The sequence below is a fragment of the Pelmatolapia mariae genome, linkage group LG15 (genome assembly GCF_036321145.2).
Source record: "Pelmatolapia mariae isolate MD_Pm_ZW linkage group LG15, Pm_UMD_F_2, whole genome shotgun sequence".
Taxonomy (NCBI): domain Eukaryota; kingdom Metazoa; phylum Chordata; class Actinopteri; order Cichliformes; family Cichlidae; genus Pelmatolapia; species Pelmatolapia mariae.
Window position 1 is genome coordinate 18831959 of NC_086240.1, and position 15942 is coordinate 18847900.

The following is a 15942-nucleotide window of genomic DNA, read 5'->3' on the forward strand; positions in this document are numbered from 1 at the left end:
GCAGTTCCAAAACCTCCACCAGACAACAGACTCCTGGGATGGCAAATGCAAGAGTGACGAGTATCCGTTCTCTGTTCTGATTGGCTCCAGAGTGTCCTTTTAGGGAAATACAGAGCAGCAGGTGCCACAGTCTGCACGTCGCCACACACACAGCGTAGCTCACACTCCTTATTCGTCAACTCACACTACCCCCATGTTGAAGCCAGAACAGGCAACAGCGAGTGCAGAAAGAATGTAAATACCCCCCGCAGCATCAAGGCTTTGAAATATTCCATTTGTAGCCATGTGCAAGGCAAAGGCACTACTAACCTACTTGTTTTTTTTTTCTACTCACATTTTCAATTCACATTTTTTTGACTCTGTTTATACAGAGTTTACCTTCCAAAAATGAGTTTTTTCACTGGATATTGCAACTTTCTTAAATTGTCCAGTTTATCAAATTTGCTGTGTAACGTTGGAAGGAATCTTTTCTCACCTACCATGAGCAGAATCATTTTTGTAATCAAGACAGATTTGAAAAGGATCTGGGGTCTTGTAAAGAGCTAGATATATCACTGGTGATCTCAGTGTCTATGGGGACTCCAACAAGAAAATCAGGCACGACCGCCCTGTGTTGATATTGTGCATAGATTATGTCAGGTCATAGCTGAACTCTGTGTTCTTCTAGTTTCTATATTTACATTTTTATAGCAGCAGCAATCATAGTGCATGACCGCAGTGCTTCAGGAGTCATTTGCCCTCTGATGATCTGCAAAAGGACTTAGCATTGAAAAAAGCATTCAGATCATATAGTTGGACAAGAAAACATGAATTCCTGCTTTTACGTGCACTCGTGTTGTTGGCAAAGATGGACTTACTACTTATTAAATAGATATATGTGGTAGTTAAAAATCATATTTAACTGCAACTGAGTTAAATAAAGCAGTTTTATATATGCCTCTGCATTTATTTTAGAGCTATTTATTTGAGACTTTATAGACTGTGTGTTTTATTTGTGAAGAATAAAAAAATAACTAGAATTACTGCAGTAGAGTAAAGTGTAAAAGTGTTACAACAGAAATGCTCAAATATACCTGTTTCAATATGGCGTTAGTGTGTGCTCACCATAATCTGGCTTGTTGTTCTGAGCAAAAAGTATGAAGCACAAAGCAGAAACATCACACCAGCCTTTGGGTGAAATTGCTTCTGTGTTTTGTCAACAGCTCCCTTCAAGTCAAAGAAGCACTTTTTGGCAGTCCTATCTTTATCACCAGGTCTTAATCAGGAAAAAAGAGAATGGTCTTAAATGGGTCATGGTTTTGAGGGACATTCGTCCTTATAAGGGAATGTAGGAAGCACACGGTTTGTCTGTCTTAACAGCTGCCTCCTTTGCAGCCCCCCACGTCCACATGCACACACTTAAGCAGCTGTTAGCAACAACTGCTTCTGCACAGCTTGTTAGGTAGACAGGGGTTTGTTTATCATTTGACCATTTACAATATACCTTTCAGAAAAAAAAGACTGCTCTACATTTTCTAAAAATGTAGTGCTACATATTAGCAATTTGAGTAAAAGTTCATTTCTTCAGCATTTGAGGACCGTAAGGTTAAGCTATAACTAAATAAATAAATAAAAATCTGCTGAATTTAAATTAGATTGCTTTCAAATAGTTTTTTATATCTTCTAAACCTGAGTAGGTCTGAGATTATGTAAAAGCAGTTTTTTAAATGTGTGTTCCCAGAGAGCAAGGAGATATTGAAACAAAGTTTAGTCAATATCAGGTGATTCTATTGAATCAACGTTGAAATCTGATATTGACCTAACGTCACTCTTGCACCCTTTTTTAATATTGATATTGAATCAATGTTGAATGCTGACATCGATTCAACGCCAAATTTTCAAACACTGTTAACACTGAAACAATGTCAGGTTTTGATATGGAATCAATGTTGAATGCTGACATTGATTTAACATTTAATTATGACACACTGTTAATATTGAAACAATGTTAGATTCTGATATTGAAACACTGTTGAACTATGATGTTGATTTTCCACCTCTTTCGCACCGTTGGTTTCTATTGAAACAACAGTAAAATCATGACTGGAAATCTACAGTTCTCAATAGGTATCTTAATCAATACTAAACTACTGCAAGTTTCCATCAATACTTAAACCACAGAAACAGATAATTGTACTTATTCCACATATTGGACACCCTTTATATGTTAAAAATTATTTTACAATGTATCATGTCAATAGTAATATCCTGAAAATATAAAGCATCGGACCTCATGTAACAGAGAAAAAAAAACAACAAAAAAAGGTCAATAGACATGTATCATTTCCAAAATACTTTATTAAACGACAAAGTTTCCTTTTTACATTTCTTTGTTTCACATCACTTTTTGTTATTTACTCCAGGATGGGGATGGATGTTGGCCGTCCTGCACCACCCACACGATCTGGAGCGTATCTGAGCCATTTCTGGACTGCTTGAGCAAAGACAAACTCAGACATAGAGTTCGCCCCTACCTGCTGCGTCAGGCCATCTAGGACAAAAATAAACACAAAAAAATACAAAGAAAAAAAAGGGAAAAGGGGAATTAGAGCACATGAATAACCTCTTGTTAATTGTCTTCAGCAGGGAGAAAGTCTGTAAACTACTAGGCTGATAAACATGAAAGTCACCAGGCGGAAATCAGCAAACTGCCACATCACTTTGATTTTGAAAGAGCTATTAGCAGAACATTTGATATGTCTTAGCATGGTGTGCCGTGTATCCTTTCAAAAAAAGTAAACATGGGTTCCTCGGGATGTACAAACTGTACAACCCGAGGACAAAAGAAGCCGAAGACCTACGACTCCATCTCCAGAGTAACAGGACATAAAAATCTTGTTATTAAGAAAGACAAAGAAATCTAGAAAAGACCGGACATAGGAAATGTTAAACGCACCCAGCACATCAATTGATCCCTTTATCGTTCACTTTAGGCTCATAAAACAACAATAAAAGGTCAAACTTACCAAATATGCATTTGCACAGCACTGTCTCTTTAAATGCCCTTTTTTGCTTTGACTGGTCCTTGGTTTTTTTCCCTGCCCAGTTGAGTACAGAGGCCAGCTCGTTTGTAATGGCATAAGACATTACACGGCGGACTCGCACCTCCAGTGTGGTCCCTCCAATCAACGCAAAGTGTCTCACCTATGGAGACATTTTAAGAGATGGAATTAGCGTGTCTCATGTCTTAATTGTGTATGCAAGTGCTTGTGTGTTTACATCATGCAATTGATGACAGAAACATATCATTTGGTTTTCCCTAAAGCCTGATTTTCAAGCCACACAAAGAATAAACCAAAGTATTTGCAGTAGAATGTATTTGTTAGTAATATGTTAGCCTACTGTTGTATAATCAAGCAGATCGTACATCAACAGGCTGTTGTTATGCATTTTAATCGAATTTGACAGCTACTGCACTTCTTAGTTACAAAGTTTACAAAACTTTTAAATACCGGTACTTACCATTGCCTTATTTGCTTCTGGTGATTGCAGAGCTGCCTCTGCATTGTTTAGCTCCTCCATGTTGTGCAAGGGCAAATCCAGAGGCAATACCCCAGCATCTACAGATTCATTGCTGCAGAGATGGAGGTTGGCTCTGACCTCCTCACGGAGATCGTTAACTGCTCTGGTCAGGTCTGACACCATCGTTAAAATCTTATGTAAGGTCGCATCTGTTTCAAAGAACAATTATAGAAAGATTAATGACTTGTGACAAACAGATTAAGCAGTGTGATGCGAGAAACTATTATATCCATAAGTGATGGTTTCACATTCTGCATTCAAGTATAAGTTGTTGTAACTGCTAAAAGTGTTTACTAGTTTTTGCCTGTCACATATATTTGTAATACCATGTAAACTGTCAAATTCCAAGATTTTAGAACTTGCCTCGTAATAGTGGTCTCACAGAGTCTCTGGAATCTAAAAAAATCAAAACAACATGACATTCAACAGTATAAATTTGTGTTTTGAAGATAAGAGTACAATGATATTATGACGCAGCTTAATAACTTTTTTAAAGCATACCATCCCTAGCGATGGCATTGACATCAGACTCTACATGCTGGGGAGATCGTAAAGCTGTGTCGGTTTGTGTGTTGTGCCGGCGTGGCAAAAGGTGCCGGAAGCTGGGCGGGGCATTATGATGGTTGCTATCAGTAGGCTGGGGGGCAGACTGCGGAGTGGTGGGGGCTGTTTAGAAAAAAAAACATTTTTAAGCATTTAAGAATACAGACAACTTGTCTACAAAGTCTCCTTGTGTCACACACAGATATGTACACAGACACTAGACAGTATTTTATTACCTGGTATTTTCACTCGAGGGGCCTGGGGAAACCGTTTTTTTTTAGGCTGCTCATCCTCAGAGTCCATATAAGTGTACAGGGGATTTGGTCTAAAGAAATGAAATGAAAAACAGTCATAAGTAATTGTAAATGTGCTTTTGGCGTATTTTTTCATACAGTTACAATTTCATTTGTAACAATACACACAGGAAACGGAGACGTGCAAGAAGGTACAGTATATAAGGAATTTTTGAAGTGCACAAGTGTACAAGGCTTTAAATTCTTGCCTGTCTATGCCTGGGTGACAACAGTGGGACACACCAGACTCTTCTGCCACCCGCGGTCGCTTAACTTCAACCTGTGCATTGTCGCTTTGGATATTTTGTTCGCCAACCATCTCTTCAAAGTGCTGGAGTATATCTGACACTGCTGCCTCAACCATCGACCTTAATTTGCGCCTCCTTGACCAGCGTGATGCCATTGTCAGTGTATATCAGATTAAAGAAAATGGTGCTATATTTGAAAATAGCCAAATAAGTAAATGGTTAAACCTAGGAATTATTTAAGGACGTGAGCTTCTTACTTGTTTATGGATAGATGGTAGTTAACAAATCTGATCTGAAAAGAGAAAAAAAAAGGGGCACAATGTCAATAAAAAGAGGAAAAACATGATAGCCGAAATACATTACAGGTAGTCGACTTATTCATTATTCAGGCACAAACGGAAAGTCATGTGTGCGTGCAACGGAAAGTCACGTGGGCATGCCGCGTGAGCATTCGAACTGAGTCGAAAGTCTTTGTGTGCGACTTGAAGCGGGTGCTCTCCAATCATCAAAAGTCACAAAGTCATTGTACACATTTATAGAGTTACCTTTACGTTTACCAATCATATTGCAGAGATTAACTTTTTTTTTAGTACTATGCAAAAAAGCAACCATAGAGCGACAGTCTGGGTTCACGGTGGGCGAGGAGACTGCAAGGCTAACTTAGGAACCCACGAAGCGTTATGCTAGCTTTATAACGGAAAGATAGTATTTTATGAAACGAAAATGTTTTCTTTGTTGATAGATTGTGTTCTCGGTGCAATTTATTTGTTGCATGACTATAAGCTGAAAGTATACACAACATTTCAGGCTTCCAGATTTTATCCGAAACTGTATTAACGAGTTTTTTACTTTTAGTCAAATGCTACGGTCAAAATAAAGAATAGAAGAAAATTCATTCACTCTTACCTTATACTAATCGTGGTGCAGGCCACCTTCACCGGTCAATTCCGCTGAGCTGAAATGTAATTTCCCGCTCTACTGTACAAGACTTATGAATGGTTACCTGGAGGGATGTACCACTGTGAGAGGGGTGCTACGGAATAGTCCAAGTGATCGCTGCTTTAATTATACATAAATGGCATTTCGACATGATTTTTTTAAGCGGGTAAACTGTAACTAGATCAGAAATCTTTGATAACAAAAGAACATTCAGTCTACTTTCTCTGATACTTTATACCCGCTCAGTTCCAATACAATTTAACGCTCAACTACAAATCAATGGCTTTTCGATGGTGACCTGTAGGATGTGAGAGAGGTGCTTCTGGTCAACTATAAATAGATGTTTTTTCAACGTTGTTGTTGTCACCTGGTCGACTATAAATAGATCAAATATCAAAAAAACAACGGTAAATCAACATTTTTACAACGTCATTAAAGTTAGACTGTCGTTTTACCACAGTATGTAAATATTGTTTCAACATTGACATTTCAATCCTTACCATAACGATGGACCAGATGAAAAATCAACATCAATTCAATGTCATCTTGCTGTCTGGGTTTTAAAGTTCATATAGATAACTAACTGAATATTTCATTGCCTTGCTTTGCATGCACCTAGAACATTAAAAGAACTATCAAAGCTTTGTCACTGAACAGGAATAAACCCTGCAACCACCCCTGATAATGTATTCTTCTCTCAGCCCTGTAGGGCTGCTTCTGCCATTACAGCGACTAGGTGCCAGATGCTCGACTATATTTGATAAACAGCATGTTGGTTGAGATGTTGATCAAACTATCGGTTGATACAACTGTCAGTCATCAAACACTATATAAACTAAAATGATCATACAGTTAAATCAACACACCCAAATTAGTTAATACAAAAAAATATGAATGCCACATCCTTCACAAAGCCAGGGTTAACTGCGGGATTATCATATCAGTGTGCTTTTACTTTTATCTTCAAAGCTTTTTGCTTTTAATTGAACTACAGAGCCTTCTTATTTCAAATACATTACAGAGTGCTGAAACCGTGTAGAGCAAACACGATCAGATACTCCCAGGAGCTTCTCAGATAGTGTCAGCTCTATAAATATGTGAGGTGCCATGAAAGTTTCCATGTTAGTGCTCCATTGTCCTACACCTACATGCTCATAGGTGAGACTGTTCTGTGCATGAGTATGTGGGAGGTCAAGACAGGGATGTTGGTCTTTATCAGATAATAAACTGGCAGTTCCTTCAAGAAAAACTGCAGTGGCTTTAGAGTAATTACAGTGAGAGGGAATATAGAAAAAAGAGAGGGGAAGAAGAGGAAAGAGGAAGGCAGAGATCTAATAGTGGGTGGAAAGAAAGCAGCAAACGAAAGCAAGGAGGCAAAGAAAGGGCAGTAGTAGAAGCAGGTAGTGTTAAATGGGGGGAAAGAGGGCAGAAGGGAGGAAGGGGTTAAATGAGGGGGAAATGAAAAAGGAAAGAGGAAGGCACAGATCTAATAGTGGGTGGAAAGAAAGCCGCAAACGAAAGCAAGGAGGCAAAGAAAGGGCAGTAGTAGAAGCAGGTAGTGTTAAATGGGGGGGGAAATAAAAAATGTTAATAATGTTTAAAAGTTGTTTTAAAATGGGGGCTATCTATATGGAGGACGAGGAGTGACAAAATGATTTAATTAGATACACCATTAAATAATTAATTAATTGTGTTAATTAATTAAATGCCTATTCATTTCCTTTAAAACATTTAACAAATTATTTATTTATTTAATTCAAATTTTATATAATTAATGACATGTTTAATTAATTCATTATATAATTAATTAATTAATAATTGACACATTTAATTAATTATTTAATGGCGTATTTAATTAATTAATTTTGTCACTCCTGGCCCTCCATACACCTTGCCATGGAAGTGCTCGAGAGCTTCATTGGCTCAGCCATAGCAACAGTAGCGAGTCCCTAGCAACATTTAAGAAGACTAGGGGCAAGATGGAAGATTCTCTGTCTTTCTCGTATTTCTCATTTCCTGTTGTAAAACTTACAGTCTGGTAATAAATATAGCTTTTTAAATCAGTCAAGGCGTTAGTTTTTAAAATGGGGGACAACAAGCAACAAACTAAGCGAATTTTTATCAACGATGTTGACAGATATTCCTCCAAGCACATCGCTAAGGTAAATATAAGGAAAAGAGTTTTTATTGTTTCTGCCTAACCTGTCACATTAGTCCACTTTAATATTACTGACTTGTCTGAACAGTTTTTAGCCTCATGCGTGGTGACCTCTGAGGATGAGGAAGAAGCAGAGGCATTAGCCTCCCCTGAAGGTGAACCTGCTTTCCATGTCGTCGGTACGGTGTCTCATTCCTCTAAAGGTGAAAAGTGGGATTTTCTACGGGAGAAATATGAGGTGAGCTAGGTGCTAAATGCGAAAGACTGTGGGACATTGTCATGATCAGTTGTTGCTCCAGTTGGTTAGGTTAGCAACATTATATGCCAAAAAAATTAGGTCAGATGAGTATGTAAATGTACTGAATGAGGAGTTTTTTCCATCAATGGGTACTTTTCTTCCCTGATGAAACAGGTAAGATACACGCCAGGGTTCATTGGGCTTAAGGCATAAAGGAGTGGCTCTGGGATACATCAATTTCACACATGGATTGGCCACCACAGAATCCAGACCTTAACCCCACTGAGATTTAGTGAAAAATAAGTGCAACTCTGTATAAAAAAATGTCATGGCATTGCATAAAGTTATCCAATCAATACCCCTGCAAATGTGTGTCGTCATCAAAGCTAACAGTGATCCAATGAATAATATGAGTGTGTGACATTTTTTTTGCTCCGGGCAGTGTGTTTATAGAACATCATACGTTAAGATTCTGATAAGGACAAATAATTTTAAAAGCCCTATTTTTTTAAACCAATTATTTTTAGACTAAGCAACTTTAATTTAAATATATTTATGGACACAGCAAGAACAATTGAACGTCTAATAGGGTATACAATTTCCTTTTGCAGTCACCAAGCAGTGATGAGCTCCTCCAGCACCTGCTGGAGTGTGATGTGGTGGTGTACAACATCTCAGAAAGTGCCACACAGCAACAGGTTGAAGAAGCAACGTGGGTGCTTGCAGGTATGACTGTAAGACTTCTACAAGACCAGTGAAAGATTCGATTTTTTTAATCATAGAAAAAGATTTTTAAAGGCTGGGTACCTTTAAAGGGCGCTGTTTGCAAGATTGTACCTAAATCCCATCATGTGCTTATTTTAAATTTAAGGCTATCTATCTTCATGAGACAACATTTAAAAGAGACTGCATTGTTCCAATAACGCGCTAATGTTGTTTGACATCACTGCTTGTTCTTCTTTTACAAACAGCCCTTCATAATGAGATGCCGAGCTTCAAGTCTCAGAAACTGTTCATCTTAGTCTCCACTGTAATGACGTGGGCCATGACAACACCTCAAAACCCAGTGAGTCTGGAGAAAAGCTAAACAATGTCTGAACTTGTCAAATTTCCATGACTGAGAGTGTAATCTTACTCTTCAGGATGAAACTGATGTTCTGGTATCAGAGGAACAGTTCATAAGAAGAAGGCCTCACCCTGCTTTCAGAAACCACCACAGTTTGGAAAAACTTGTGCTAAAACTGGCTAAAGGGGTAAGATTATGATGCTGAAAATCGCAACATCCTCCAAAATATGTTTCACAACAACAGGAACAATTCATCCCAAGATTTTACAAGGATCCCAGGAAAATAAATATATCTAAAAATAACTAAAAGTGCTCTGATTTTACAGAAAAAGTCCAAACTTGCCGGTTATGTTGTAGCTAGTGGCCTTCAGTATGGAAAGGGGGAGGACCTCTTTCATTACTTTTTCAAGGTAATATCAACATATTAACACATTTTTACACTGCATGTCTTTGTCTATACTGCTTGAAGAATATGTATTTGGTATTTCTAAAAGGTTTCTTGGCTGATGGAGTTTACAAAAGTTCCCATATTTGGACAGGGCACAAATTACATTCCCACGATTCATGTGTCTGACCTTGGAGGGTGAGTTTATTTAACTGTACTTCTGCACATATGCTATATATACTTGGAGATAAATGGCACAGAACTGGACTAAATATATATTTGTCTTACAGAGTGATCCAGAACATCATTCAACTCAGACCAAGACCAAAGTACATTGTTGCCGTTGATAATTCCAGGAACACTTTAGAGGATATTGTACAGGTGATTTTGTGATTCTAATTTCAACTAGAACAGCTAGACTTTTCATTTTGAAGAAAAACAGTAGATTGAAAACTACACTCACTGGCCACCTTATTAGTTATAGTAATTCAGTTGCTTGTTAAAGTCAATGTTAGCATTCACATGGCAGCAACTGAGCGCACATAGCCATGTAGACATGGTCAAACCGATTTGCTGCAGTTCAAACAAACAGCATCATTATAGGGAAAACTACTCACATGGGCTCACCAAAATATATGTAGCAACAGCAAATAACACACCATGTCACAAAGCTCAAATCATCTCACACTTTTCTTGAAGATGACAGACAGATGACATGATTTCAGTGTACTCAAATGGCCTTGCCATTCACCCGATCAGAATCCAATAGAGCACCTTTGGGATGTGGTGATGGATTTTGAGATCCAGTTACTGTGTGACGATGTCATGTCAAAATTTCTGAGGAATTTTTCCAGCACCTTGATGAATCTTTGCCATGAAGAATTAAGGCAGCTTTGAAGGTAAAACGGTATCTAATAACTAGTAAGGAGTGCCGCATAAAGTGTCCAGTGAGTGTATTTATATGAAGAATACTCTTTTGAGGTGATGAAAATCCAACTGAGATCCTTTGTCAGAAATCACGTTTGTTAGTTTGGCAAAGAAGGAGAAAAAACACACAAAACAATCTCTTTCTTACCTTTATGTCTTTAGATGATAAGTCATGTGCTTGGACCAGAAGAAATTCAGAAATTACCACCACAGGAAGCGATTGCCATGAAGGCGTTTAAGGTACTGTAAACTATGTGATTTATTTTATTTCATTTTAAGATGATTTAGATTTTTTTTTCTGCTTATAATGCAAAGATCTAGAGCTCTATATATAAGTATTTTAAACATAATACTCACCCAAGCTTAGTACTGCTATTACTGTCACTTGCAAATGTAAATGTTTTCTTTAGTCCCTGAAAGTGTTGCAGTAACAGCTTGTGACACAAGCAAAAGACTCAAAAGTTTGCGTTCAATTTCTGTTGTTGAGAGATTTAAAATGTATTTTCTTTCCGGGTTGTTTGCTGTTACAAAATATGGATGTAAATATGGATCAAATAAACTATCTGCTGTTTGTTTGGCTTGTAGTAAACATTAGTGCTATTTGGATGTTTGCTGAAAAATATTTATTATCAAACACACTGTTGGTAATTTAACACCTTTTTATTTCAGCCAGAGGAACTGGAGTGTCTTGGCGTCAACCTCCGCCTGGAGACCTTTATCATAAATGACTTTTTCAACCTAAGCTGGACGTCTGAAGCCGGGATGGTTGAAAACATGTATAACATTGTGCAGGAATACAAAGACACCTGGCAGCTGCTTGTGAGTGTTCCAAGTCTGTCAAATTAAATTTCACCAAGCCATTTATGCAAATTAGTGCATCGTTTAGGATACGCTACATCATTTGCTTAAGTCATCATAAATTTTCAGAAAACCTGAAATAGAAAAGAAAATACTTTTCTCACTTTTTGCCCAGTATATTTGTATATTACACATCATTATATTACTATAGTATTATATTGTAATTCATACGTTCTGATTTGTTTAGAATTTAAAAACAAATGCCATCTGGTCATTCTGCAAAAAAATGATCAGATGGTAGGCACTGCAGCTGCAGATGAGGACACTGCATTGCTCTGAATAAACTGCACTGACCCTGAATTATCAATTAAGCAACTAATTATGAAGAGCTCATCGATTCATCTTGGGATCCATGCCTGTCCATGTGTTCAATTTGAAGAGATTTTGAAAAACCTATTGAAGACCGAAAGTTGTCCCAACTGTTATCTGGAATGTGTGACAGCAATGTTAGCTCTCCATTCCACTGCCGTAATCACAAGTGTTAAATACGACTGTGTGAATCATAGATAGAAAATGAGTATGAAAATGTAGGTAAAAATGTATGTATCCTACAAAATGTAGGTGTCCCACTTGGTGGCAGGAAAACTGAAAATTGAGCTACAATGCATCCAGTCTTTGTTTCTGTATCTCTTGCTTGTTACTCTTTCATGACAGCTGATCATTTCTGAAAAACAAAAACTTTTCTGAATCATCAACTTTTTAAAAAATTGTTCTTGTTTAGCCCATTCGAATCTTGCTGCTTGGACCTCCAGCTGTGGGGAAAACTACCCTTGCAGGAAAGCTCTGCCATCATTACCGGTTGCACCACATCAAGCTCAAAGAGGTCCTCGAAGAGAAGATTGCACAACTGGTCAGTGGAAGCAGAACTGCACATACATACCAGACAGTTGGTTTTCCTCTCACTGCTGTCCTGTAGCTACAGGAAAATGTGCTGCCCTCCTGTGGAAGTCTTTCTGTGAAGACAGTCGATGTACTAATGCAGGTGTACTTTGAGACCTGTTATGTGGTACCAGTGAAATTTAAAAATAAAGAAAATCTGTTATGTTGCTTTTGTATGCTGCAGAAGGAGATAGTAAATGGACCTAACCCTGAAAATATCAGTCAAGAGATAATGACTGCTGCACAGACACAACTGGGGAATATTCACAAAAGCATGAAAGAAAATCAAGGTTGGTAACAGAATTATAACCCTAAATAAGATAATCTTGTGAGGTTGAAAAATGCAAAACACGTTTGATTTATTTAAAAATCTTTCTTTGCAGTCGTTTTGAGCCTAGGTTTTTTTTTTCTTTTACTTGAAACTGTTACTTGAAAAGTCTCTAAAAAAACACGCTTTTGTGGAGGGATGGACAGAATTGTAAATCACAATTTTTAGGGTGTCTGTTTCGAAAGGCTTCATTCTTACCAAAACCGTCAGATTCTGTGTATCCGTGTTTAGATTTCTGTGGTTTATTCAAACTAGTGTTTTGTTCCATCAGGTCGACTGGTTGACCGTCTCCTTTTTGAAATTGTGGAAGAAAAACTAAACTCAAAGCCATGTAAGAACCAAGGCTTTGTTCTTGATGGTTTCCCTAAGACTTATCAGCAAGCGAAGGTGATTTTCTCTGGTAGGTTTCATCAATTATTTGAGTCACTGTATAAGCTTTAAAAGTCTTTGTCTCATGAAGTATAGCGGGTGTTTCTGTTGCTCAGATGTGAATGTGGATGAGGATGCTGGGAAAGAGGATTTGGCATTGATGTCCAAAGCACCAGCCTACAAACAGGCCATCACTCCAGGTTGTTTATGTCTTTGTTATGTCTTTGTCTAAGCCTTTGCTGACTTATCAGAATGGACTTACTTCTGTTTCCAACATGCGTTGCAGAGTATGTTTTTGCCCTTGATGCGTCAGATGACTTCCTGACAAGGAGAGTACAAGGACTTCCAGAAAACGTGGCAGAAAAAATGCGTTACACCCAGGATGAATTTGTACCTCGCCTGACAAAACACAGACAGCTCAGTGGAGCTGAGGAAACAGTGTGTGACTACTTTGATCAGATTGAGATTCACCCATTACATATCGGTACTGTCTGCAAAGCCACTACAACACTACACTGTGATAGACTGATCACAAACAAGACACAAAGAGTACTGAAGAGCACATAAATGATAAACCATGAACAGAACAGTAAAATTGTTGAACATTTCAGAACATGTTTGGTGGATGTGAGAGTGTCCGACTCTGTCTCCATATTGTCTGTTTCTATTAGTCTTTTGCTCTTTTCAGCATCAGGGGCCAGATGTATAATATTATGTAGATTCAATGTGTAACCCTATACATGTACAGAAAGGTAGAAAGTCAACTGCAGCCATTATTAGCAGTCAGTTAGCCGCGAAAAAAAGGTCTTTCCTGTTTACAGTGGCTCTGTTTGTGTGATTTCTTCTTCTCCAGAGGTCAGGACAGATGATCCAGAGTACACAGACATCATGAAGATGATCACACGGGTGGTGGGCCCTCCCAAGAATTATGGCTTGAGTCCAGAGGAGCAGGAGGAGCAGGACCGGAAAAAAGAGGAAGAGAGGAGGCAGAAACGGTCTGCAGAAGCTGCTGAGAGGAAACGCAAGAATGCGGCTGCACTGGCTGAGATGGCTGCTCAGTATGAGGACTGGGTAAGTAACACTGTGTCCATCAAAGTGTTTCATACCAGAAGATGCAGAGGAGCAAATGACTCTTAAATACTTACTGCAGGTTAAATAATTTAATCATTAGCAGAAAAATTTATCAGAGGTGAAGAGGCAAGAGAGTGAGCAGCTGGAAGTTCAAGCTCTTCCCCTGAGAAACTACCTGATGAAGTACGTGATGCCCTCGCTCACTGAGGCCATGGTAAAGTGCTGCAAGATTAAACCGGAGGACCCTGTTGACTTTTTGGTATTTAAAAAAACTAACTTTCCAACAGAATTACCTTTGTTGAACATCAGTGAGCTGATACGGCAGTTGAATTTTTTTTATTGTTTTTTCAGGCGGAATATCTTTTACGACAAGAAGAATAAGAATTGCTCCGATGAAGGCCGTGCTCTGATGCTATTGATCAGCTTTTTCTTGTTGTTACACTGTTACAGTATTATAATTAAGATGAAATGGTTTGAAAAGAATTTTGTTAAAGAATGTGTTATCTGCACACTACAAAATGAACTGAGCATTCAATTAAAAAACTTGTACACAAAGCTCATCACCAAAAATAAATATTTAACACTGACAGTAAAATTAACTTTTAACAGTTAATTTTTAACATACTTTAAGTATCAATTTTACTACATGCTCATAGGTGTAGTAAAAGTATGATTACAGCTCTGTCCCCTCTGAGCCTCCAGCTGGTGGGTGACTCAGCTCAGACTATTGCTGAGTAAGCACTTACTGGAAGAACAACTATGCTGGGACTGGTTTTATGATAACACGGTACTCTTCAGAATTAACACTGTGTAAGGCTCTGCAGGTGATGAAGTAGAACTTTGTAAATATATTTTTCATTGATATATTGTTACGCCTTGTTCATATGGGCTGGGATCTAATGTATTTTTCTGCATATGTTAATATTTATCACTATAATAAAAATAGATGTTGCTTTTCTAATTATTCATAATAATAAAAAAATTAAAATTAAACGGCAAGGGAGAAATTCAATGAGGAAAATTTGAGACTTCACTCCAGTCATCTTTTTTTAAAATTTTGTTCTTTCAACACTAGATGGTGCAGGTAGTCTTTCTGTAAGCTTTACAGAGAAAGGAAAGATTGTTACTTCAGTTAATCTGTTTTGGGTTTTTTTTAATTATGTGTTTCTCAATTCTTCCAAATAACAAGACAGTGTTTATGTTCTGCTGTTCCGCTTTCTTGCTGTGCTGAATAAATTAGTCTGCACAAAGAAAAAGCTTTTGTTGCGATATTCTTGTAAAATATGTCATAAAATAAGAGTGGGGCATTCCTGTTGTAGTGGTCATTAAAGGCAAAGTCTGCAGTCTGCTTTGTAGTCTGTGACTGAGGAGGGAGCTGTCTGTAGGCTCACTTATGCTCCATGGAAAATATATTATGACACAAAACACTCTTTTGGTGTGCTGGGCTTTACCACAATAACGGTCAGGAATAGTCCACTAGCACTGCAGCTGTAATAATTAATGTTACGTTGTCACACAGTCTCAAAAATAAATGCTTGATGTGTAAATATTGAATTTACATACAAAGAGCCTTATTTTACTCTTTATTATGATTTAATTTTTCACAATATACACTACGCAAACTCAAACTTCAGTTCCTGTAGTGGCCGCCCAACAGAGTCACTTTAAAATGCTAATTTTTACAACATTGCTAATTGTTCTTCTTTGGCTAGTTTCTCCCTTCATACCTCTAGTGGGTGAGTTAAAACACACACACGCACAGTCAGCTAACCAAGTTGTGTCTGCTAGGCTTTTCAAAAACATCCAAAGGTTTATGCTTAAATATTGTGTGTCTGTGCAGTGGATCAGTACAGTATATTAATGTTTGCTAACAAACCTCTTACCCAAACCGATACACTTATGTATACTTATATATCCATATTTTGTACCACTTGTGCCCTGTACATCAAACAAGTATTATCAGTTATTTGGAAAAAAAACAAACAAACTGCTTAACGCAGTTCTACAGTTGCAAGATTCAACCTGCACTGGCTATAAGGTAACACAGAAAAAAACACCTGTATCTTCTATGTGCTTGGC

General features: G+C 37.8%; 1 protein-coding gene across 1 annotated transcript; it reads left to right on the forward strand.

The window, feature by feature from the left end:
- Window positions 1–7668: 7668 nt before the first annotated feature.
- On the forward strand, window positions 7669–14265 carry ak7a (adenylate kinase 7a). The gene is made up of 17 exons (XM_063494658.1): window positions 7669–7746; window positions 7831–7980; window positions 8592–8706; window positions 8952–9046; window positions 9123–9233; window positions 9373–9456; window positions 9541–9629; window positions 9722–9812; window positions 11028–11177; window positions 11938–12066; window positions 12280–12385; window positions 12695–12823; window positions 12909–12992; window positions 13079–13276; window positions 13646–13863; window positions 13964–14122; window positions 14215–14265. The coding sequence occupies exons 1-17, from the start codon at window positions 7669–7671 to the stop codon at window positions 14242–14244; spliced, it is 2016 nt and encodes a 671-aa protein (XP_063350728.1). The 3' UTR covers window positions 14245–14265.
- Window positions 14266–15942: the final 1677 nt, after the last annotated feature.

Coding starts and splice junctions, on each gene's coding strand:
- ak7a (XM_063494658.1), top strand. CDS start 7,669: ATGGGGGACAACAAGCAACAAACTAAGCGAATTTTTATCAACGATGTT. Junction 9,457..9,540: donor TCTTTCATTACTTTTTCAAG/GTAATATCAACA, acceptor TATTTCTAAAAG/GTTTCTTGGCTGATGGAGTT. Junction 11,178..11,937: donor AAGACACCTGGCAGCTGCTT/GTGAGTGTTCCA, acceptor GTTCTTGTTTAG/CCCATTCGAATCTTGCTGCT.